At 46.6% G+C, this 22,812-nt stretch overlaps 1 protein-coding gene across 2 annotated transcripts in view; it reads left to right on the top strand.

Annotated features, from left to right (window-relative positions):
- Positions 1–22,812, top strand: part of ETV6 (ETS variant transcription factor 6) — a 228,254-nt gene that overhangs the window by 155,020 nt on the left and 50,422 nt on the right. For both annotated transcript variants that reach the window (XM_012753544.3, XM_012753543.3), the window contains exon 3: positions 22,134–22,298. In XM_012753544.3, the coding sequence (XP_012608998.1) occupies positions 22,134–22,298 (165 nt within the window). The remainder of the gene's footprint in view (positions 1–22,133; positions 22,299–22,812) is intronic.

The raw sequence follows: 22,812 nt of genomic DNA, 5'->3' as shown, positions 1-22,812 counted from the left end.
AGAAAGATTGAATTGTGAGTTCGATTATGTTCATGTTAAGTGTCTATTTTACTATCTTACTATATTCAGATCTGTTTTAAGGAGAGTCCCCAATTGTACATCCATCATGATTTTCCAGGACACTACCAACTACCACTACCAAATATTTTGTCCTTTCTTGGCCTTATAAACGAAACCTTGTAAAAAGAATTTTTTTTTCAGTACTTTGTGTCTGAACTACAGATGATTAGATCTCAAACATGACAGGGAAACAAAATTTCTTTTCCAGAACAGGTATTGCAGACATGAAATATCATAAATATGATCACCCTAGTGTGGGACAGATCACCCCAAACACTTGCCACTATTATTCTTTGAGATCTTAGCCCAGCTATGTGTGTTGTGAATCGTACCTGGGTTTGACACCGTCAACGGCTGGCAGTAGTTGGGCATCCACGTCCCAAATGGCTCAGATTGATGGGTCTCCTTGTCGAGCTGTGAAATTCTCTCTCAGGCTTTGTGAGATGTGGTTTGTGTTATTTTCCTTGAAAGAAACATTTATATAGAAACAAAAATACAGTATACAGTGAGGAGCCTTTAACTAAGAAATTAGAATTGGATAAATGTGTAGGAAAGGGGTTAAGACAAAAACACACCACAGGGAAAGAGATGTGAGCAGAATGCGCCTCTCCCCCACTGCCTCTGCCTCCCATCAAGCCCTTCCTGAGAAGCACAAATGCAGATTGCCACCAAGGTAGCTGTGGAACAGGGACAGGATGTAGGTGCTACTGCTTGCAGGTTAAGCTCAGAAAGCCCAGAGGTTGAGCCCAGCAAGAGCCTAAAGGAGAAGGAAACAGAGGACCTAAAACATCAGAAAAGGCAATACCCTGCTGGCCTGTGGTTCATCAGTTCACATACTTATTTGGAGACGTCAAATCATGCCACAGAATAGGATATTTACTTACCATTTATTTAATGGTGTTTTATGGTAATGTCAAGGAACCTTCACGTTCATTCCCTCTTTTGATCTCACAATAGCCCTGCAAAATGGGCATCATAGAAAAAGTTATTCCCACTTTCCAGATGAGAAAACAGGCTCAAAGACAGTGAACACCTTGGCTAAGTCCTGTCTAAGCAAGAGGGGGACAAAGCCAGGACAAAAGCACAAGGCTTCTAATTCATTGTCCATGATTTCCTGATACCTGTAATAACCTGATAGCATAGGGTCACCCTTTAAGGCAGCTGGTCCCTATGGGGAGTCCTCCTGAAGGACATTAACCCATGGTGCCACCTCTCTCTACCTTGAGAGTTCAGTGTGTTAGGAGAGCCCCGACTGAGAGCCGGAAGATAGACCTCACTTCTGATCCTGGCTCTACCTATAACTGGTTGTGCAACTTTGATCAAGCCATTTAGCCTCCTTCCCTTCAGGGGGCTCAGATGAAAATAAGAACAATAAATGTCTGCACCACTGACTCACCCGGCTACCGTGAAGGCCAAATGAGATGATGTGTTCCAAAGCACTTTGCAAACTGCAAAGAGTCGCCAGCCATTTCTCCTGGTTTGGCTCAGAGGAGAACGACATCCAGGTGAAGAAATTGGTGTGGGTGATGACTTAGGCTTGGGGGGGGGATATTTGTAAACAGGACATAACAAATAAATTCATTTGACAGGGGCAGGGGACGGTATGATGGCCATAGTAGAAACTCCTGGAACCTGCAGTTATTAAAGGATTTGAAACTCAAAAATTATGCAAAAGGCAGTTCTGTTATGGTTTCTGCTGTTATGCTATTCAACACCTCTGATGATGGCGTGTCTGATCCTCCTGGGATGGCGGGTTATAGGAGGCTTCAAAACTAGAGTGACCCTGAAGGAGTGTTCGTGTATTTTGGATGGCATGTGTTGCACCAGGCAGAGGGGGTGGCTTGTGCACAGGCCAGAGAAGGTGCCTCTGGGAGTTGTAAGCATGTCGCTGTGGCTGGGGCCAGGTCTGCTGGAGGGTGATGTGGGAAGTTAGGCAGCAGCTTACGAGGCCCTGGGAAGCTTCTGAAAATGTTTGAGCAAGGGAGTCACACAGTCAGCTTTATGTTTGAAAAAGATCGCTGCCTCGTACTCGGTTCTCAGCTACCGGACCCTGTTAGGTTTTATTGGATAGAGGAAGAGATCTTAAGGTGTGCGGAAACTAGTGAGCTTGGAATCTGAAGTCTTGCCCCCCAACCCCACCCCCCTGCTCCGTGAGCCTGCAGCCAGCCGTCTTTCTCTGGCCAGGCCTGAGGGTGGTGGGATACCACCCAGCAGGGAGCTGAGGAGCTGGCTGAAGGGTCCACACTGCAGTTGACAATTTCATCAAATCAAACTGTCTCCTGCTTTTCCTTTGATAGTCCCTGTAGCAAATGGGGACTTTCCCCAGACACCATGTTCTTTCCATCCTTCCACGGGACCACAGCCCACTTAGACAATTCGGATGTTCGGAGTCCCAAGCCAGGGACGTTACCATTGCCATCCTCGGGGTGACACTCCCCAGCCTGTAGAAGTACCTGGTGGCGTGCTGTGGACGTGGTGAGGGAGTCTGAGCTTGGAGACAGGCAGGCTGCAAATCCTGGTTCCATCACTCACTAGACTCGGGGTCTTCCCGAGTCGTTTAACCCCTCTGACCACGTCTGCATTTTCTCATCAGGAAAATGGGGACAGTAATATCTACCTTCCAGAGCTATGGTGAGGATGAAATAGTATCTCCAAAGCACCAGGTATATAGTAGAATCTCAATTTTTACTTCTGCCTTTAAATGCCAGAAGTTAATATTCTTTCAATACTTACTCTCTTGGAAGCAAAAGAGATCCTGTTTGTGTGACGCTCCCATCTGCTGTATTGGATTATGGAAGCGCAAGAAATAGGAATTAATGATGAGGCATATCCAAAAGGAAACTGTCTCTAAGACGCCAAACAGGGAAAACTTAGGAAGGAAGAAAAGCCAAAAACTAAATCAGTTGATCAGCAGTCAAAAATGTCATGTGCTGACCTTATAACTCTAAAGACCAATTTCCACCAATAATCTCAATGCCTGCCCAACTAGTAATGTACTTTTCTAGCTAGAAAGACATTGCCTGTACGGTGCATTCAGTTTTACTAGACCAGTCATCGTCAGAGAATCTTCTCGTTCTTCTCCGTGGCCCGCCCCTCCCCCAAGCCGGCACGAGAGCGTGGACACTGCCTGGTGGCTTCCGCGGGGAGCACAGAGGCAGACACGTGGGGGCTTGCGTGCAGGGCCTGATGCCTGGTGGGAAAAAGACATATGCACTCGGAACTCTAATTTAACACAGCGTCCTAGAAATTCTGCATGCATCTTCAAAGTTCTCTGGAAGCAAGAAGACAGGAGGAAAGACATTTTTAGAAGGAGGCTTCATGGAAGGAGTGGCTTTAATTTCAGGCCTTAAAGGAGACAGACGTGGGTTTCCACAGGCAGAGAGGGAGGAGAAGGTGTCCCGGCCATTGCAGTGGCAGCGAGCAGGGCCATGCCAGGGAGTGCTGGTTGGAAGGGCCCGGAAAAGGCTTGGGGGCCATATTTGGGTGTTGGATGGCTCTTTAAAGAGAAGTTTTTTATTCCATGTGCCTTTGGCGGGGAGCCTTCAAGGTCTTTAATCACAGGAGCAATGGCAATGGTTCTTAAGGAAGGTTTCTCTGGGAACGTGGTGTATTCCCACTGGCAAACCGCCTCTGCCAGCTCCCGGCCAGCCTCTCCTGCTCCTCCATGGGGACCGTCAGCACCCTCACTCCTGCCCCGCTCGCCCCCTTGTCTGCACTCACGCCCCATCCCCTTCCCTGTCCCATGACTGTTCATCTGCAGAGACCCTTTCCTCCAAGCTCTCCCCTCTCCTCTACAGTCAGCCTCGTTCTCACCCGCGCTTAGTCCCCTTCCAACGCGGGAGCCGCCTGCCTGGGCCCTGCGTCTCTCTCCACTAGCCCCGGTCTCTTTCTCCTTCGCAGCCGCGTGTTTGGAAGGGTGACCCGCGTGTGCTCCTCGTGCCCTCGCCTCCCGTTAATCACTCAGCCCGCTGTGGCTGCTCTCTGACCCGCTATGCCCCTGCTCTGGCCGTAGTCACCAGATGCCACATCCGTGTGACACGCCTTGGTGCTCCTTGCCTGGACTCACATGTCTGGCGCTGCCTGGCACATCTCCCCTGACTTGTCCCCTCCTTCAAGAGGACACCTTTTATTATTCGCTTGTTGCATACGTGTTTTCCTCTGGAAAGCTCTTCCACTCCAACGGTTTCGACAATTAGCAAGACCTTTGTCTGAAGTCCCAGATGCGTATATGCAACTGCCTACCGCGCCTCTTCACTTAGATGTCCCGCAGTCAGCTCGTATTAAACAAAGTGGAACACACACCCCCATTCCATGGGGGAGGGGGAGATGGGGGCACCTCTGTCCACCTAGTTGCAGGAATCAAAGCCTGGATGTTGTCATCCACTGCGTCCTCCATGTTGAATTAATCTCCAAGTTCCATCGGTTCTACCTTCACAGTACCACGAGCCCATCCCTTCTCCACTCCTCCTGCTTTGGTTCAGGCTCACAGTGCCCATCATCTCCATTTCTGGAGATGTCAGCCTTGCCCTGTTCTAACTCAGTTTCCACTCAGCAGCTAGAGTGACCCTTCAAAAACAATATCAGATTATGTTACTCCCATGTTTAAAATTCTTCAGTGACTCCGTGTAGCCTTAGGATAAAGTCTAAACTCCTTAGCACGACAGACAAGGCCTTCCTAATAACAGCTAACATTTATCAGGTACCTAATCCATGCCAGGCACTGTTCTAAAGGCTTTGAGCATATCTCAGCGTGTTTAATGCTCACAGTTCCCTGATAGAGGTCCTGCTACTATCCCGGTTTTACAGTGGGGAAAATCGAAGCACAGAAAGGTCACATACCTTGCCCGAAGTCACACAGGTGGGAAGTTGGGAAGTCAGCATTCAACCCAGGAAACCTGACTCCAGGGCCACGCTCCTGACCACTGTGCTGCACTGTCCCCTTCCTGTGGCATGGCTTCCCATTCACTCAGACGTATTTATTGAGTACTTATAGTGGGCCAGGAATTGCTGAGGCACTGAGGAATCAAAACAAATTTCTGTTTACATTCTAGTGGAGAAAATAAATAATAAACAAGGTAAACAGTAAAAGTATTAGATAGTGATGAATGCTAAGGGGAAAAAAATAGAGCAAGAAAGCAGATTAAGGAGGAATCGGAGGACAGAGATTTGTGGTTCTCGATGGCATGTGGGGGGACGTGAAGGAAGCGAGCGTGTCTAGAAGGCTGCAGCTGAAGGAGCAGCAAGTCCAAAGGCCCTGAGGCGGGACGTGCCTGGTGTGTTGGAAGAATGGCGAGGACGTCGTGTGGCTGCGGCAGAATGAGGGAGGGGAAGGAAGGTAGGAGACGGGTTCAGACAGGTCAGAGCATGCAGGGCCCAGAAGATCATTTTAGGGACCTTGACATGAACTCACAGTGAGACAAGAAACGCTGTGGGATTCTGAGCATAGGAGTGTCGTGACTAACTGGACCCCTCTGGCAGGTCTGTTGAGAACAGACTGCAGGGGAACAGTGGTGGGGGCTGGGAGACTGTCAGAGACAGCGATCCAGGTGAGAGACGACGGTGGCCAGGACTGGCGTGGTGGCCGCAGACGTGGGAGCACCTGGCTACATTTGGAAGGCAGAGCCGGCAGGATCCCCCGTGGATTGGAAGGGGATGTGAAAGGAGCAGTCGGGGATAACTGCATGATGAGGGGCCTGGTCTTCTCTGAGATGGGAAAGGTGGGAACGGCAGGTTTGGACAAGTGACATCTGGGGTCAGGTTGGGACACATTAAGTCTGTAACATGCCCGTTAAGCATCAGAATGGAGAGGCTTCCTTCCCTCCCGCTCCTGTTTGAACACACACTCACACGCATCTCATGTTCTAATCCCCCTGAACTCCTCAAAGTTCCCCAAACTGGTCGTGCTCACTCTTGTGTCCAGGCTTTGCATCTGCTGTTCCCTCTGCCTAGGAAACCATCAGCCCCTCCTTTAGTTGAGAAAAGTCTTCCCTGGTCGTGCACGAATGCCCTGACTTGTAGCCGTCTCTTTCCTTTCCTTTCTTACGTTCCCTCTCCGTCCATAAACCCAGGTATCATTCACCTTGGCGTTCCCTGCACCCAACCCGAGACGCACGGTGGGCGCCCACAGGTTAGATGGACGGGTGGGTGGGCGAGGGAGCAGAGAGGCGGACACGAGGGCACGCGGCACGCTGAGACCACACCGTGTTCTGATGGTGGCGGTGGGAATTCCCCTGGCACGCAGCCAGGTGAGATGATCGCCCAGACTGAAATGAAAGAAACAGCAGATGTCAGGAAGTTTCTGTGTTAATCCTACCATGTGCATTAGAATGCTCCAGCGTGAGTCCCCTTTCCCGCACCCTCTCCCGCCTTCCTCCCCGGGTTCTGGCTCCCGGTCTGCTGCATCTCTCGCATCAGCACACGTGTACCCTCCACTTTACACATCCAGGTCTGTAGGGGAAATTCTGGTTATAAAACCGGAAGAGTGTTTAACCTAATGGCGTGCTGCAGGCTCGCTTTCCACGGGCCTCGGAGTCTGCCAAAATGATCAGGCCTCATTATTTAGGAAGCTGCCTCAGCCAGGCATTACTAATTTGGGCATTACTAATTCGGATGCCTATTCAGGCAAATGAGCAATGAATGTAAAGTGCTTTTGTCAGTGAATTGCAAGTGAAGAGCAGAGGGAGGGGGGAGGCAAAGGGAAAGTGATAGAATGTTTGAGTTTTGCTTCATTTCCAGAAAGGACAGCCATTGCTTCCTGGAAGCTGCGCTTGGCAACAGGCACGGGGAATGGGAAAGATTTATTTCCCTTTGCCAAAGCTCAATAATTCAGCCTGAGTATTTCAAATCGATACGTTTCTTGCAAAGTTTCCAAGGGCTGCATTAAAAAAGCCATTTTTAAAAATTATCAGTACACGACAGCATCCTCTGAGGAGACTGGCATGTGACGGATGAGGTGGGTCTTCCAAAGGGACAAAACCGCAATGAGAAAGGGGCTGTCAGAAGCCCGAAAGCGGAGTCAGGGCTGACAGCAAGAGCTGTCGCACCTGCGGGGCCTGCGGCGTTAACACACCTCATTGCTTTTGTGGGGCTCCGTGTGGGAAGAGCAGCCAGCTCCGCTCCTCCTAAGGGCTTGCGTGGGGAAAGCTGTGACTAAAACCCCCGTGTCTTGAAGCTGCGATTCGTCACTGACTTGGGAAAGACTGACTTGAGCAGGTCCTCACTGTGATGTAGGGTTGCTGAGGTGTCTAGTCAACAGGCTGAGTCACTCACATTTTTGTAAATTGTTAAAAACTTCATAGTTTTGACATGTGAAAATCTTTTTGTGACAGGAGATAGGGATAGATGGTAAAAAAAAAAAAAAAAATTGTGTCTTTATTGTTCTCGCTGTTGTTGTTTTAGTCCCCACTAGAAATTCCTTCCGTTTGGAAGTTTTATCTTCACCAGAATCATTCCCTAATTCAGTCAGTGAGAGAAACTGCGTATCCCCTGCCTTGACTTCCATTGCCCTTTAAGTGTCACAGTCCTCTATTTTTTTCCAGTATTCCCTCTGGATGTTGTCTCTGTGTTTCCTGAGTGTGAAGGTCCCTGCGCTTTGGGATGTAACCCCTTTTGGTGGGGCCAGAGACCCCTCGGATTAATTATCACATCTGTCTCACTTGCTGCCACAAAGCCCGGCAGTAGTTCACCAGGAGACTCCCAAAGATTGGTGCTCTTTGTTATGAGACACCAGAGGGATTCTGTCCTTTCCAATCCAAAGTATTTTTGGACAGAGAGCCAGGAAAGATGGCACGGGCAGCAGCATAATTCTCAGGACCCCCACATAAGAGCAGAGCAACTTGAGAGCAAAACCAAAACCCATGGATTGTACTTATAGAACACTCAGTGAGAAGATACCCCCAAGATGCACAGGGGCTTTTGATAGCCCTCAGAACATGGAAACCCGAGAATAGCCGAGAGGTATCCACTGCTGAAAGTGGGGGTGGTTTTGCTCGTTCCTACATCAGTGAGTGCAAGTGGCCACAGGGAGATCTGAAAGGTGTAGAATTCTCTAGCCACTGTGAACTCTGCAACCAGCCATCCACGTCCTCCTCCTGGGACGGCCCTATCCTGTGGAAAAGCTGCTGGGAGTGGAAGCACATTGACCAGGGTAGTTTGCAAAAGAGAGACTTAGGACAAAGGTCCTCCATAGAAAGCAGAGCCAGGAGATTTCAGAAAGCCAGCTGCCATGTAGTTGACAAACTAGGTGAAAATAACAGAAGAGAGAGCTTGCTAAAGCTGGAACGATTCCATTTCCTAAAAATTCGGGAAACTATTTTCTCACAGAAATGAGCAATAGAAAAGCAGTGAGGTCAAATCTCATGCAAAGTTTTTGTAAGATAAAAGAACAGAAAGAGCAGAATAGCACCCTTAAAGAAAGCCTGCCAAAACCACAACTTTGGAATAATTCAAAACCATAACCTACTTCCAGATGAGCTAAAAGACAATAAGAAAATGAATGAAACATGGGTGGGGAATAACATAAATCAGCATTAGAAAAACTTTGATATGTGATAATAGAATTCAGAAAAGAATTAAAAGTAAAAAAAAAATCATCTCAGAAACAAAGTAAACTGATAAGAACATAAGGTGAATATCTACAAAAGGTACTTTTTCAAAGAGAAACAGAAGGTGGAAACAGGAAAATTTTTTAAATAAACAAGAAATAAAGATAAAAAACAGTTTGAGAAAGTGACAGATATTGAAGACAGACAAAGAAATCTCTACATGTGGATCACAGGAGTCTGTGTAGAGAAAACCAGAGCAAGCCTGTGTCTCCATCGCTCTGTTCTCTACTCTGTCTTCACGTGGCCACCTCCTGTGTCACTCCTCTGTGCTCCCTTATAAGGATACCTGTCACTGGATTCGGGGCCCACCCACACAATCCATGACGATCTCATCTCGAGACCCTTAACATACTTGCATCTGCAAAGATCCTTTCTCAAATTAGAGCACATTTACAGGTTCTGGGGATTAGGACGCGGACATATCTTTTTGGCAGCCCACATTCAACTCTCTAGTCTCCAAGCTAGTAGGTCACAAAAACTGGATTTGAATTTCATGTTATAATAAAATGGTTGTAGAGATTTTTAGTATTTCCATCAAGTCAACAATTCTTGCCAAGAAATGAAAGTAGGCAGCAAGCTTTCATAAATGGTAGGATAGGGGGGAGCCAGCCTGCAGCCCTCACAGCATGGAGACCTCGGCCCGTGTCACACTCTGCCTGGACTCAGGGAAGTGCTTGTGCGCTTTGTGCATGCGCATCACTCACATCATCAGTGATGTCCCACTCGTGTCGTCACGGCTCCTTCAGACTCCCGTGTCAAAGTTAAAAGACAGACCTCTCTCCAGAACTCAGAATGCCCACATCTGTATTGCAATACTCACACCTTTTCCAGTGCAGAACTCACCGCGCCTTTGAAGAACCGTAAGCCATGCGTAACGACAGGCAGGAGTGAGCAAGGGCTCCATCCTCTGGGCGCTCTATAAATCTGCCCTCCTCCCAGAACCCCCACCACGTACTTCAGCGTCTATCCTTAAAATTCAAGGGCCACTTGACTCATTCCTTCCCACTCCTTCACCTCACTGCCCTCCCAAGCTGAGTGGGAACGGGCCATATTGATCTGCTGTTGTCCCTTTGTCAATTCCCTCTTCTACAGACCCCTTCCTGCGACATCTAAATGCCGAATAACGAAAAATCTCAGACTGGATGACAGAGCCAAAGAGAAGGGGGTTCTGCTGTCAGGGAGGGCCTCCCAGCGCCTTCTGGCCGCTGAGCCTCCCCAGCCACCCCCTCACCCTGGGGGGAATCTCAGAGGAGCCCGGGAACAGTGGCAAAGCACAAGACATGGGTCTCTGCATCCAGTCACAAATCTCTTGCTCCAGAACAGGGAAGAGGGTTTGACTTGTTCAGTTTTCCTGATTCCAAGTGACCATCATAAGCCAGAGGATTAGTAACCTTTACAGCTGTGATGCCAGGGAATATAGCTAGTGATAAAGGAGACTATAACTTTTTTATGGGTAAATCTACAAAAGCCATATCCTATGAATGTCCTCAGGAAAGAAGGAACAAAGGAATGAGATAGGATAGAGAGTAGTCTGTCTCTTACACACACACACACACACACATGCACACACACATACAAATGCAACACGATTATCTTTAAATAGAAGTTGCTTCTCCAAGTTTGATTTTTTTTGTTTCCTGAGGCGTCAGCAACACTGTTGAAATGATTTCATCCCGCCTGTGTGCCGTAGGCAGTCTGCCCTGAGTGCTGCTGAATCAGCTTCGGCCCAAACAGCCTCTCGAAGGGGAGTGGATTCCACACGGAAAGGCACCCAGCGTGGCCCCTGGGAACACTTGGAATTGCTCTCCAAAGAGTCAGGGAAGAGCAGGAAGAAGGGGTGGGGGGTCCGGCGGAATTCTCCTTAAAAGAACACATTTTCAAGGAAAGCCTTGTTTTAGAAGTATTTTAGGTGGCCTTGTACCCCAGGTCAGATCTGCCGTTGGGGCCCCAGGTGTGTTTTCTGAGGTCCGTGGTGTTAATGCTCTAAAAGTTCAACATGTCTTTCGTGGTCCTTCTCCTGGCCCCTGCCCCTATTCCTGTCCACCTCACAGGGTTCAGTGACAACAGGGACTGTCTCCATCCCTATTAGAAAAGGCAGCTTGCTTCTTAAAATTTTGTAGGAGAATAGAGACAGCCAAGAAGGAAGGGAACGGGCACAGCTGAGCCACACAAAGCCAAGCCTCCCCCGTGGCAGTGACTGGGCAGATCGGGTCCCTGTCCGGAATGAGAATGAGCTTTACTCTTGTTACACTTTGCAAAGGAATGTCTGTAGACTGTGGTGGGCACCAGAGATGATCCGTGTGTGGCTGAAAAGAGCAAGAGGGGAAAGAAAGGACGTCCGTTCTTCTTTATTCAGACCCCCTTCCCAGAGCCCCCATGCTCTGTGAGCCGCGAATCCAAGGGTCTGCATGTTCTTTGTACCCCTGTCTGTGTCCAGGGAGGGTGAAAAAACATCCTCACACCAGCTTTCCACTTACACTTTCAATTTCTCACGAAATCTGTTTGAGGAACCGTTCGACTCTTAATATCTATTTCCCTGCGTTTTTTTTTCTTCTTTAAGTTGAGCTTCTTTGTGGGTAAATTTGATTTTTTTTAAAAAAGTATTTTTCTGTCCTGCAGTATGGGAAATTCTGCCCCGAATGCCTCTTTGCTTTGGAAAGTCATTTCTCGACAGTATCTCTGCTCGCCTGGCCACATTGCCTCACTGTACATAAATTAAGAACATTTGCAGTGATTAACCTTTGTTAGTATGCATAAAAACTTCCAGTAGGTTAGCAATGATTTCTGAAATACCTAAAGAAGGGGTATTCCCTGTTTAAGATCATGTATGCATGCTTTGTAAAGAAATGACACCCCGAGTCGACTTTCGTCCTTTTATCGTCCCTCCGCTTCTGAGTGAGAAGTGGGCACCCCTCCTGGCTGTTTTCTGTCTTCCTTCCCAGAATATCAGGCGAGATGTGTGTCTCTCCTCTCAGACCTAATTTGGTGTTTGCATTATATCACAGGTACATATTGTCAGACCTATTTGCATGTTCCAGACAAAAAGTACAAAGCTGATTCTCTACGGGTCCATGGATATACTTGAGGTAGTGCATCAATTGTGAAGTTGCAGGCAAATATTTGTGTGCATGTGCCTATGCATTTGAAAGAGAGTCAAATTCTCACTAAATTCTCCGAGGGATTCTTTACCTCCCTCCAAAAGCCGAGAGGTACTGTCCTCATCTCCCACCTCCCGTCCCTGTCACCTCTGTGCCCCCCCCCACCATCATCTCTGCTTTCGATATGACTTTAGGTAAGACATTGATGTTTAGTTCGCCGTGAATTTTTTGAATTAATTTTGATTTTTAAAATATTGTATTACGTGGTTATTATTTATCTTAATTATTAAGGGTTTTTTTTTTTAAAGGTGCCCCTTAAATTTCACACCTGAGGCAAATGCCTCTCTTGGCTCATGTTAGCTCAGGACCAGAGTGGGCTCCTACTTCAGCCTTCTTTCCTGCAGCCTCCCGCATGACAGGTTGTTCTCTGTGTCCCCACGGGAGCCAGTCCCCAGCCTGAGCACGGACGATGCCAGTCCCCTAGTTCAGGCACCGTCCTGGCCTCATTGGATGACCTCCATCCAGAGTCCTCACGAAGCTTCTAAGAACCCTTAAGCTGCAGAAAGCATTTCAGTCTCCTGGAGACACCTGGCAAAGTACAGCTAATCTGTTATCCAGTCTGTATCCTGCCCACCCACCCCCAAAATACATCGAGCACTTCCTATGTACCAGGTACAGTGCAGAGTAGTCATAGGGATGATTTCATTTCGTACTTACATTTGCTCTAAGAGATAAGTATCATTCGCAGCCCCATTTTACTGCTGGGGAAACACAGAGTCAGAGATGTAACTTACCCAAGGCCTCCGAGCTAGTAGGTGGCAAAAAACCAATACTCTACCTCAGAACAAGCTGCCTCTGAAACCCAAGTTCTTATCTAAAATGCTAAAATGCTACGTGTGCCTCTCACCACATGGGGCTTGCTGCCCAGAAGCAGAAATGACAAAGAATCTTCTAAGTCATGTTTGTGAGGCTAAGTGGCAAGCCCTGGGCCAGTTTTCCCTGTCCACAGGTTTTCTGCTGAAAACCCCTTTGTGGCTAAAACCAGGTGAAAGTCAGAAATGTCCACAAAATGAAGTTCGTAAGAAGAAAACATCATTCGAGGGGACTGGCTATGACTTCGGATCTGTACGTGGACATGCAGTGTTCCTGTTCTTGGGGTTTTGACTGAACGACGAGAGAATAACCTTCCAACCTCCTCGTGGAAACCGAGTGCTGAGACATGGGGTGGCCTTGAGCACAAAAGTAGGAAATGTTTTGGAACTTCGGTTCCCTAGTGACAGAGTTCACGTGCACAAAGCATATTTTGGTGAAACAGCATAGCCAAGGTTAGAGGCAGACCCAGAGGACGAGCTGAGCTCGTTCGGCTGAGCTCTTGGGGATGCGTCCAAGGCTGGCCTGGGAGCCTTGAGCACGCGGTGGAGTGCAGACAGCAGGCTGGTGGGGAAGGGAACAGTGTCAGAAAGGCTCCAGGAAAGATCCGGTGGAGCTTGAAGGGCTCCAGGGATTCTTGGTTTTCTTTTGGTGGGCAAAGTGCACAGGGAAGAATTCTAATATAAACCTGCCCACCACAACCCCTCTGCAGAAGTCAGTGGGTGCTCTTGGGCCCTGCACAGGGTTCTGGATCTACAGCTAGACCAGGCCTGCCATGAGAAGTTGAGTTTATGGTTTATTATTCCTAATTCCCTTGCATTTTTACAGCGCATTTTAGAGTGCAAGGGACTTTTGCATCCGTCATTTCCTTTAACCCAGAGGAAGTTCACTGGGCTAATACAGAACACCTGGAGCTGGAGTTCTGGTCCTACACACATCGTGACCTTGGGAAAGTCCCTCAACGTCTCTGAGCTTCAGTTTCTTCTGCAAATACAGTTAGTTGTGCCAGCTTCAGCTCCCTCACGGGATAGCTGCTGGGATGACATGGACGTGGAAGCATCGGGTTGGTAATGTTCCGAACTGCACAGATCTGGAGTGCCCTGACTGTCAAAGCCAGAGCTGGAGTGAGTGAGGAGGAGGGTGTCCGGGAGGACAGGAGTGCCGGTCCCAGACTGCAGAGGAGGAGTGCGTCGTAATGAGGAACTTTAGCCGTACGGTCTGGTGTTACCTGGGGGGCCATTGTGTGCCAGCCACCGCGTGCAGATCACTGAGAAACCCCGCTCAGCTACAGGCATGCACGTTTTAACTCCTAACACACGTATCGACCGAGTAGCAATTTTACCTTCCAGAAGGTAGAAGCAGCAGTGAGGGGCACTGCTAATTTGGACTCAAATCTGACAAATCAGGAGGAATTGGTTAGCAGAGTAGAAATGATGAGAACTTTGGGTAAGAATGAAAGCATCATCTTAGAATTAGGGGAGGGAAAAGAAGGAAAATTTTTTTAAATTGGGAGAAAAAGTACCTATGATCCCATGATCTGAAATGCTAAGACACAACTCAGGAGTGAGGGTTCTCTTGAAAATGAAATTCTGACTTATCAACTGCACGTGGCCCTTATTGGAATGAGAAGGGAGGAAGGCAACTCAAGAAACTGATGAGGCTGTGTTGGGGATATTCTCAGATGAGCCCAATTTTTAAATCTTTTTAAATTATAAAAGTAACACATGCTTACTATAAAAAATTGGGAAATAAAAAATGAAAAGGAGACTATAAACATCACCTATAGTTCTATGGAGTGATAGTTGCTATTAATATCTTTGTTTTATTATAATATTTTTCTGTGCATTGAGATTTATATATACACACACACAGAGTTTTGTTTTTCGACATGAATTACATATTCTTTACGAATATGTTACAGGCTGCATAATTTTCTAGCATAGATGCTGTTAATAATTTACTTAACTGTTCACTTATTGGTGTTCCTAGTTTTTCACTATTAAAAATAACACAGCTGGGCACAGTGGCTCACTCTTATAATCCCAGCACTTTGGGAGGCTGAGGCAGGAGGATCGCTTGAGCCAGAAGTTTGAGGTTGCTGTGAGCTATGATGATGCCACTGCACTCCAGCCTGGGTGACAGGGCAAGACCCTGTCTCAAAGAAAACAAACAAACAAACCAAAAACACTGCAATAAACATCTTTTTTCACGGAAGATTTTTCTACATACTGAGTTATTTTTTTAAGGTAGATTCTCAGAAGTTAACATTTACAGGGCTCTTAAAATATCACCAAGTCGTTTGCCAGAAAGATGATGCCAATTTATCTTCCCACTGTTTTGTGAGTACCAGTCTAATGAGCTCAAATTTTTGAAAAGATGTATATAACGGATGAAAGAACAACTTACTGAAAAAGAAAATTATAAAGGAGAATTTCTTAGACCTAGAATGATTTCAGCTCTCTAAATGAGCTGAAAACTATGGGAGGTGCTTAAGAAAACAGTAAGGGGGGTATAAAAATAAGCATGATGTCACCTTGCTGATTGGGTTAGGTGGGGTAACAAAAATCAGCAAATGGCAAAGAGAGAACAGAACTGTTCAACTTCTCTCTTCCCTTTCTTCCATAAAGGAGGATGATTGTCAGACCGAAACAGGTAGTGCGAACATTGGCATAAGGGAATTGAAGCCCAAGATGGGACAGTTGATTGTAAAAGTGAATCTAAGTTGTTCTAAATAAATTCAAAGCCTTGGCCCAGACAAATGATATCCCAGGGTAAGAAACTCACAGGGAGGGAAAGATAAGCTATTGACAGTGATCCTTCAGGGTTGTGGGAAATGGAAGAGGCACTAAAAGAAAGAATATGAGCTATTGTTTACCTGATAGTAGGAATAGAAGGGGAAACAAAGTGCACGTACAGACTAAAACAGCTAACTCAGCAGAACTTCCCAGATGAAATTCAGGACATGTTCTCAAACAGACATGTGATGAGAACATAGGAAAACAGTATCACTTTGGAGCTAGCCGTCCATCCTCATCCTCTCTCCTCATCCTCTTCAGTAAGGTTACTATCAGTTGTGTGGTTACTGTGTTTTGGGACATCAGGAAGGCATCTCATTGAATTTCTAATGTCGCTGTTATGGATGAGCTTGGCAAATGTAGTACAATAACCAGAGTATGTAGATGGATTGATAATTGAATGACTCCTCCCAAAAAGAGCCAGTAACTTGATTAGTATCCATCTAAAGGAGGTGGCTGCTGTGTCACCAGAGTGCTCCCATTCCACCCTACCTGATCAGCACCTGTCAGTAACCTGTTGAGGTGACAGATGCTTATCAAAGCTGCAGATGATGTGAAACTGCAAGTATAGATGATACTAGAAATAGATCCCAATCTGGAGGAACTACAGGAGGCTGGAATGATAGTTAAAAATAGCAAAATGAAATTTAATAGTGATTAACATACATTCTTACAATTTGGTTCCAGTTATGTGCAGGGTAGTGTAAGATTATAAAAATGATTATGGTAATAACAATAGTAGAAAAACAGTAGCTAATTATTTATTAAATGATGGCTCTATGCCAGATACTGGCCTTTGTGTTTTATATCACCATCATCATTTGTATAATATTACTCCATACTAACTTTATGTCATCTGAAAGTTTAATAAGCACAATCATCTGTGATTCATTGGTACTTAATTCACAGGTTTAAAGTTGTCCCCATTTTTCAGCCGAGGCAAGCAAAACACAGAGAGGTTAAGTAACTTACTAGGTCACACAGCTGGGAAATAGAAGTTCCATGCTGGTGCTCAGTGCTTGCATGCTCAATCACCATGAAACTTTTCTCTTTTTTTTTAAATTAAATTATAAATTCAATTTGATGTCCTGCCAAAACACCAAATAAGCTTAGAGAGGCAGGTGGTTAATAATGTGGACTTTACGCCAGACTGCCTGGGTTCAAATGTCAGCTCTTCCAAGGGTCAGCTGTGTGACTTTGGCCAAGTCACTTAACTTCCCTGTGCTCTGGTTTTCTCCTCTATAAATGGGGCTAGTGATCATTCCTACCTGACAGTGGGGATTAAATGAGTTAGATATACAAGGCATTTAGAAGGCTGTTAGGCTACAGGAGAAGCAATATGGTAAGGTATTGAGAGTTGAGACTGTAGAGCCAGACCACCGCATCTCAGTCCTAGCATGACAACTTCTGTGCATGTTGCAGTTTTCTCACCTGAAGAACGAGAATAACAATCACTGTAGGAATTAGATTTGGTCTAGGTGCTCCATAACCTTTAGCTCTCATTATCAGCAGCATATCAGTCCAGAGAAAGAAAAGTGCTGGTCCTGTTCTTAGTGCTGTGTTTAGGATTGGGTGCCAGGTAGGCTCTTCACAGGAGGCAGGCAGGTTGGTGAGGGGCTGCAGGCTGCAGCGGAGAGTTACACCTGAACCAATTACAGGCATTTGATGTGGAGGCAAGAGGACCAAGCAAGGAAGTCATAACTGTCCTCATTGTGTCAAGGGTTACAAAAATTGTTGCGCGATTGAGTCAAGTTATGAGACAACATGGGATGTCAGAAAGTGGGGACCCGGGGCAGGTTAATCATGATTCAATCTCTTAACTTTTCCAGGCTTCATTTTCCTAATTGGTGAAATGGAATGTAGGTTGGACTAGATCATCTCTGAGGTATCTTCCATGTTTCACATGTTATGATTCTATTTTCCACCCCATAGAGTCTAGAGCAAACTCCTGTTTATGCAAGAAGTTTGGGAGAACGAGTGTTTTAGGGGAATGGCTACTGCAGCAGAAGAGCTTAAAGAGAGTGTTGTTCAGACCAGTAAAATCACCTAGTGACTCTGAGCAATGTGTCATTATGATGACATCTGTTAAACTGAAATGAGAATACCAATGCCTGTTAAACTGAAACAAAAATACAACTGACTTTGCGGGGTTTGGTAAGAATTTAATGAGGTAATACGTGTGAACGCACCTTATCAGCTGCAGCTGATATGTTTATGATTGCCATGACTAGGTTATAACCTTTCCATGAATTAGAATATAACACTCATAAACACTAATTCGTCTCCCATGATTCAGAAGATCCTTCAGGAAGTTACAAAATCTCAGGGTCATGGTCATGAGCATGGAGTCATTCTGTAGGAAAAGGTTCTGGCCTCTTATATTCTTTGGTTTTTAAGATTCAAATTAAATAGGCTCATATTGACCATGTTAAATCCTGGAGGGAATAGAGATCACATACTTGAAGCCCCTCAGTTTGCAGACGAAGTTACTGAGGCAAAGAGAAACTGACTGGCCTGCCCAGAATCACATGTTAATTTATGGCAGATCTGGGAATAAAATCCAGGCTCCTGACTCCCAGCACGTTTCTCATCATTAGTTTAAACATAACTCAGAACATCTGAAATGAGCGTATGAAAGTATACTGATACACGCGGCTGCCCTTTTGAATGTGGAATTGAAGAAATATTAGAAGAAAGTTTAAGGGCCGGGGTATGTCATTGAGGGGTATGACACAACAAACTTGCCTTGACCCACGTAGGGGAAAAGTGCAGTGGAATTCTTAGTAATTTTCTTAATCACAGCAGTTCATTTCCTCTGTACAAAATTCCTCCCAAATATTCTGTGAAATTAACTGGCATTAAAAATGCCCATCTCAGCAAATGGCTCTCTACAGGCTTGTTACGTGCACGGGGAGTAATATAATATAGATGCAGAATAATGATCTCTCTCTCTTCCTTTTTTCTCTTTCCTAATAATCGTTAACATCTATACTCTTCTCCTTTGTTGAGTTAAAGTCGAAAGGGACAGCTATAAAACAAGTGGTATGTGTTCCTCCCTCGTCCTGCCCATGTGTCGTGTCCCATTTGCAGCTGTGAGCTGACTAGAGTCTGAACACAAAGCGTCCTGGGTGCCTGGGAGCCTCCCTGAGTAGCCCCGTGAAGACAGCGCTTTCTTCCTGAATGCGTTAAAAGCAGAATCCCACCCACACCCCCCTCCTCCTCCCATTTATACAGGGATCTACAGATTTTTTTTTTTTTTTTGCATATTTTTAGTCTGTTGGTAACTTTAGAAAGCCTCTAAGTCTTGGATGGGTAGGAGTCAATTCACTCAGTCTTTTTTGAACCCCTAATAGATGTTGAAAACCAATCTCAATTCTGGATCTGGATGGGAAATGCATAGCGTGACAGACAAGAGCACAGGCTCTGGAACCAGGCTGCCTGCATTCCAGCCTCGCCTCCCCCGCTTGTCACTAGGGCTGTGCGACCTTGGGCAAGTCTCTTACATGTACTGGGCCTCTCAGTCTCCTCATCTGAACCCCCATCTCCGAGGGTTGTGTGAGCATGCAATTAAATGAACTGATATTTATAAAGTGCTTAGAACAGTGCTAGGTGCATAGAAGTGCTTAATGAACCACTATTAAGTAAATTAAATCGTCCTGATTAGACCAGAGTTGCCTCTGTGTGCAAGGAGCTATTCCATTTAGATGCTGTGACACACAAGGTCTTAAAGCCCTGAGGTTTGAGGGGAAAGGAGCTTTATTTTCTCCTCAATTAGAATTGCAAAGCACATCCTCCACCACAGCCTTTTTATTCTATTGAATTCGAAAGGAAATCGCAGTGGGACTTGACTTCGAACACACGGAGGTTTAGCAAGCCTCTTTCCAGCCCAGTGAAGTGTCCACCTTCTCTGTATGCTAACAGGAGAGCAGCCACTCTGATAAATCTGTTGCGCGGCCTGGAGCAGGTCGCTTGCTCTGTCACGATCGCTTCTGTGTAGCTGCTGGGATCGCCGCAGCCTTCCCGGCAACTCGCCTTGTCCCCTTTGTACACAGGCCCGGAGCGCCCGCGGCTCCTGGTGAGGGGGTTTCCACGCGGTGGCCCTGGCTGCTTCACGGGCTGGGCTGTGGGAGAGATTAATGGGAAGTGAAAAGAGAAACTGTTGTTCTTAACCGGCAGAGCTGTTTGGAGTGTGTGACTCTTCTTGTATTTAGGGAGAAGATTACTCATGAGTATTTTCTTCCATAGAATAGAAAGAACCTCAAATTACTACTTGCGTCCCCCACCCCCTTCTCGCCCGCCTCCCTCCGCTCCAGCGTGTCCTCTGCAGAAACTTCAGCATTTCACTCTCATTTCCCCTCCCGAGCGGGATTCAGTTCTGTCTTTGCTCTGGCACCCGCATTTCCAATGAGCCACCCCCTAGTTTTTCCTGTTTCTGACTGCGCCGCGTCTGCGCTCTGGCCCTCTTACTGCCAGGTGCTTGCGGAGGCCAGGCGTGCCCGGACCCCCACGCGTGTCCCCTGGTGGCTCTCTGGGCTCATCCTCCCTGTGTGAGGGAGAGGGAGGTGACACTCCAGAAGAGCAAGTGGCTGTGCTGCTCCTGTTCAAAGGTGACACCAGTGACAGGGAGAAGGAAGGTTGAAGAATCGCAGTTCAGGAATTGCGATTCAGCTGAGCCAGCCTCACTGCCACTCCCACCTCCCTGCGATTTCAAGGTCATTGGGAAGAGCTGGACGCCTCCCGTAGCCTTGGACCATTTTAAATAGGCAGCGCTTTCTGGCCTACTCAAGGGTCAAACACAAAACCTTTAGTGGCCGTATTCTATTCTAAAGACCATGGAGCGGTAGCGCACTACAGATTCCTAGTCTATAATGCTACTGTTTTTCCATGTGAAAAAAATTATTGTAAAACCTAAAAACCAAGAAGAAAACTCTTCAATGTCCATCTCTAATTATTCCAGTGCCCAATAGTTCTTTACTGGTGCCCTGTAAGACAGACTGGTTTTGAGGGGACTTCCCCCGGGTTAGAGGACGCCGGCTGCCATTCTTCTAAACTAGACTTTGCAAAGGAGCCACTTGGAAGACAGAGCCGACGGTCATGCCCAGAGGCCTGCACATTCTCCAGGGTGTTTGAGCCATTTGTTCCCCACTCCAGCAAAGAGGAAGAGCCACCCATGCAATGGACCAGACAGTCTTTTGTCATGTGCATGCCTGGTTTAGGACTAAAGGTGGATTCTTCCCAGGATCAAACTGAAGGACACTTTTATACCCTACCGATAGTCTCCTTAGCATGTTCAAGTAACTTATATTGAGAGACTGAAGCTCCTCTTAGCAAACACTGATTCCATTGAACTCTGAACTACTGATTGATACCATGTGATTTTAGAGAAGGAAGCTCTGTTGAGCATCCAGCTTCTTCTAATCTAACAGTTCTTAAATTTTTGGTCTCATGAGTCCTTTGAATTCTTAAAAATTATTGAAGTCCCCAAAGAGCTTTTGCTTATGTGGGTTATATCTATCTGTATTTACCATACTATAAATTAAAACTGAGAATTTTTAAAATGTTTATTCATTGAAAAATAATAAGCCAAGTATGTAGTATTATAAATAGATATTCAAAAATATATTTTCCAAAACAAACAAAAAAAATGAGTGAAAAGAGTAGCATTGTCATACATTTTTGCAAGTCTCTTTAATGTCCAGCTTAATAAAAGATGACTGGATTCTCATATCGGTTTCTTCATTCAATATGTCACAATATCACATGTCATGTAGCCTCTAGAAGACTCTACTATATACTCATGAAAGAATGAGAGTAAAAAAGGCAAAAAATCTCTTTGTATGGTTTGAAAAGAGGTTTTACTTTATAGATGCCCTGTAAACATCTTGGGAACCCAAAGGGGCCCCCAGGTCACACTTTGAGAATCACTGTTCTAACCACTAGACTGATAACATGAAAGATTTCCTACGTTAACACAATAAAATAAAAAAATATATTAATAGACTTGACGTCGGGCTTCCAGAGACCCAACCTGAGCCTCCCTCTCGGCCTCGCCCCAGACCTCCCTCCAGTCCACTTCCGGTCCTACTAGGAGTCCAAGTACCGCCCCCACCGGGAAGTTCTGACACCGGCAAGCAGAATAAAAAGGGGGAAGACCTTTTATCCTTACCTCGCCCTCTTACTCCCACAGGCCGGCCTGATGGTTTCCCAGAGGCTGAGTGAATTGTTCTTCCTGGAAGAAGTTTCAGGGAACATTTCATTATTTGGCAGCTCCGGAAGGTCAAGCCCAGCTCCGGAACAGCCTCGCTTCAAAGGACGCCGGGCTGCCATCAGATCGGGCTGACTGTGAGGTCCCCTCCACAGCACACCGAGATGCGCCCTGGGCCCGGGCCCCCTCAGGCCACCGCAGAGCAAACCTGGAATCCAGACAGTTTCTGGGACTGGGCAAGGAAGGGCAGGGCTCTCAGACCCACCATCGCTTCCACACATAAAAGGGACCTTTCTCTCATTTTGCCTTTAAATAAAGCATTAACCTGCCGCACACTCGAGCACTTACGAAGCTAGAGTTTTCACCTGGGGCTTAGAGTTGGACATGAGGGCTCTTGACACACGCAGACTCGATTTTGTTAACTGTTCAGAGATCTGTCCCCTTTATTCCAACTGTCTCACTGACAAGACCTTTTTTTTCTCTCTTGCTCTCTCTCCAACAGGCTTGCAGCCAATTTACTGGAGCAGGGATGACGTAGCCCAGTGGCTCAAGTGGGCTGAAAATGAGTTTTCTCTAAGGCCAATTGACAGCAACACGTTTGAGATGAATGGCAAGGCTCTCCTGCTGCTGACCAAAGAGGACTTTCGCTATCGATCTCCTCATTCAGGTGAGAGGCGGGACGCTTGGCGCATGCTCAGCTTGGATGATCTGTTGGTCCATGGGTGGTCTCTGCCACCCCTCACCCTGCCCAAAACATCTCCACGGGAGGTCAGCACGAGCAGAGCATGATGACAGCTTAGTAGAAAGAAGATTCCACTGACATGAGCCAGGGTGAGGGGAGGAGAGGAAGAGATTCCAGATCAAGGAGAGAATTTTGAGGCTAGGAGGGGTAACCCACTGATGACCCACAGACATTGGGACTTAAGGAATCTAAGTTGTGACGCCAAAAAGGGAAGAAAATGCCACTCCAGGCCTTTCGCTCTCCCTTGCCCCGATCCTGAAGACCTTTAAAAGGGGTGCCTGGGAGTGAGTGTAGGTTGTGCACTGCTCAATTCTAAACAAAGGCAGGAGAGGAAGGGGAATGAGCCTTTGCTGAGGCAGAGGAGGTAGAAAGGAAAGTAGAAACGCGGGAACGGGAGATCAAAGCTGAAAAACAGGGAGAACCTAGTGGCCAAGGGGAG

This window comes from Microcebus murinus, chromosome 10 (genome assembly GCF_040939455.1).
Source record: "Microcebus murinus isolate Inina chromosome 10, M.murinus_Inina_mat1.0, whole genome shotgun sequence".
In the NCBI taxonomy this organism is placed as follows: Eukaryota; Metazoa; Chordata; class Mammalia; order Primates; family Cheirogaleidae; genus Microcebus; species Microcebus murinus.
This window is presented reverse-complemented; position numbering and strand designations above follow the sequence as displayed.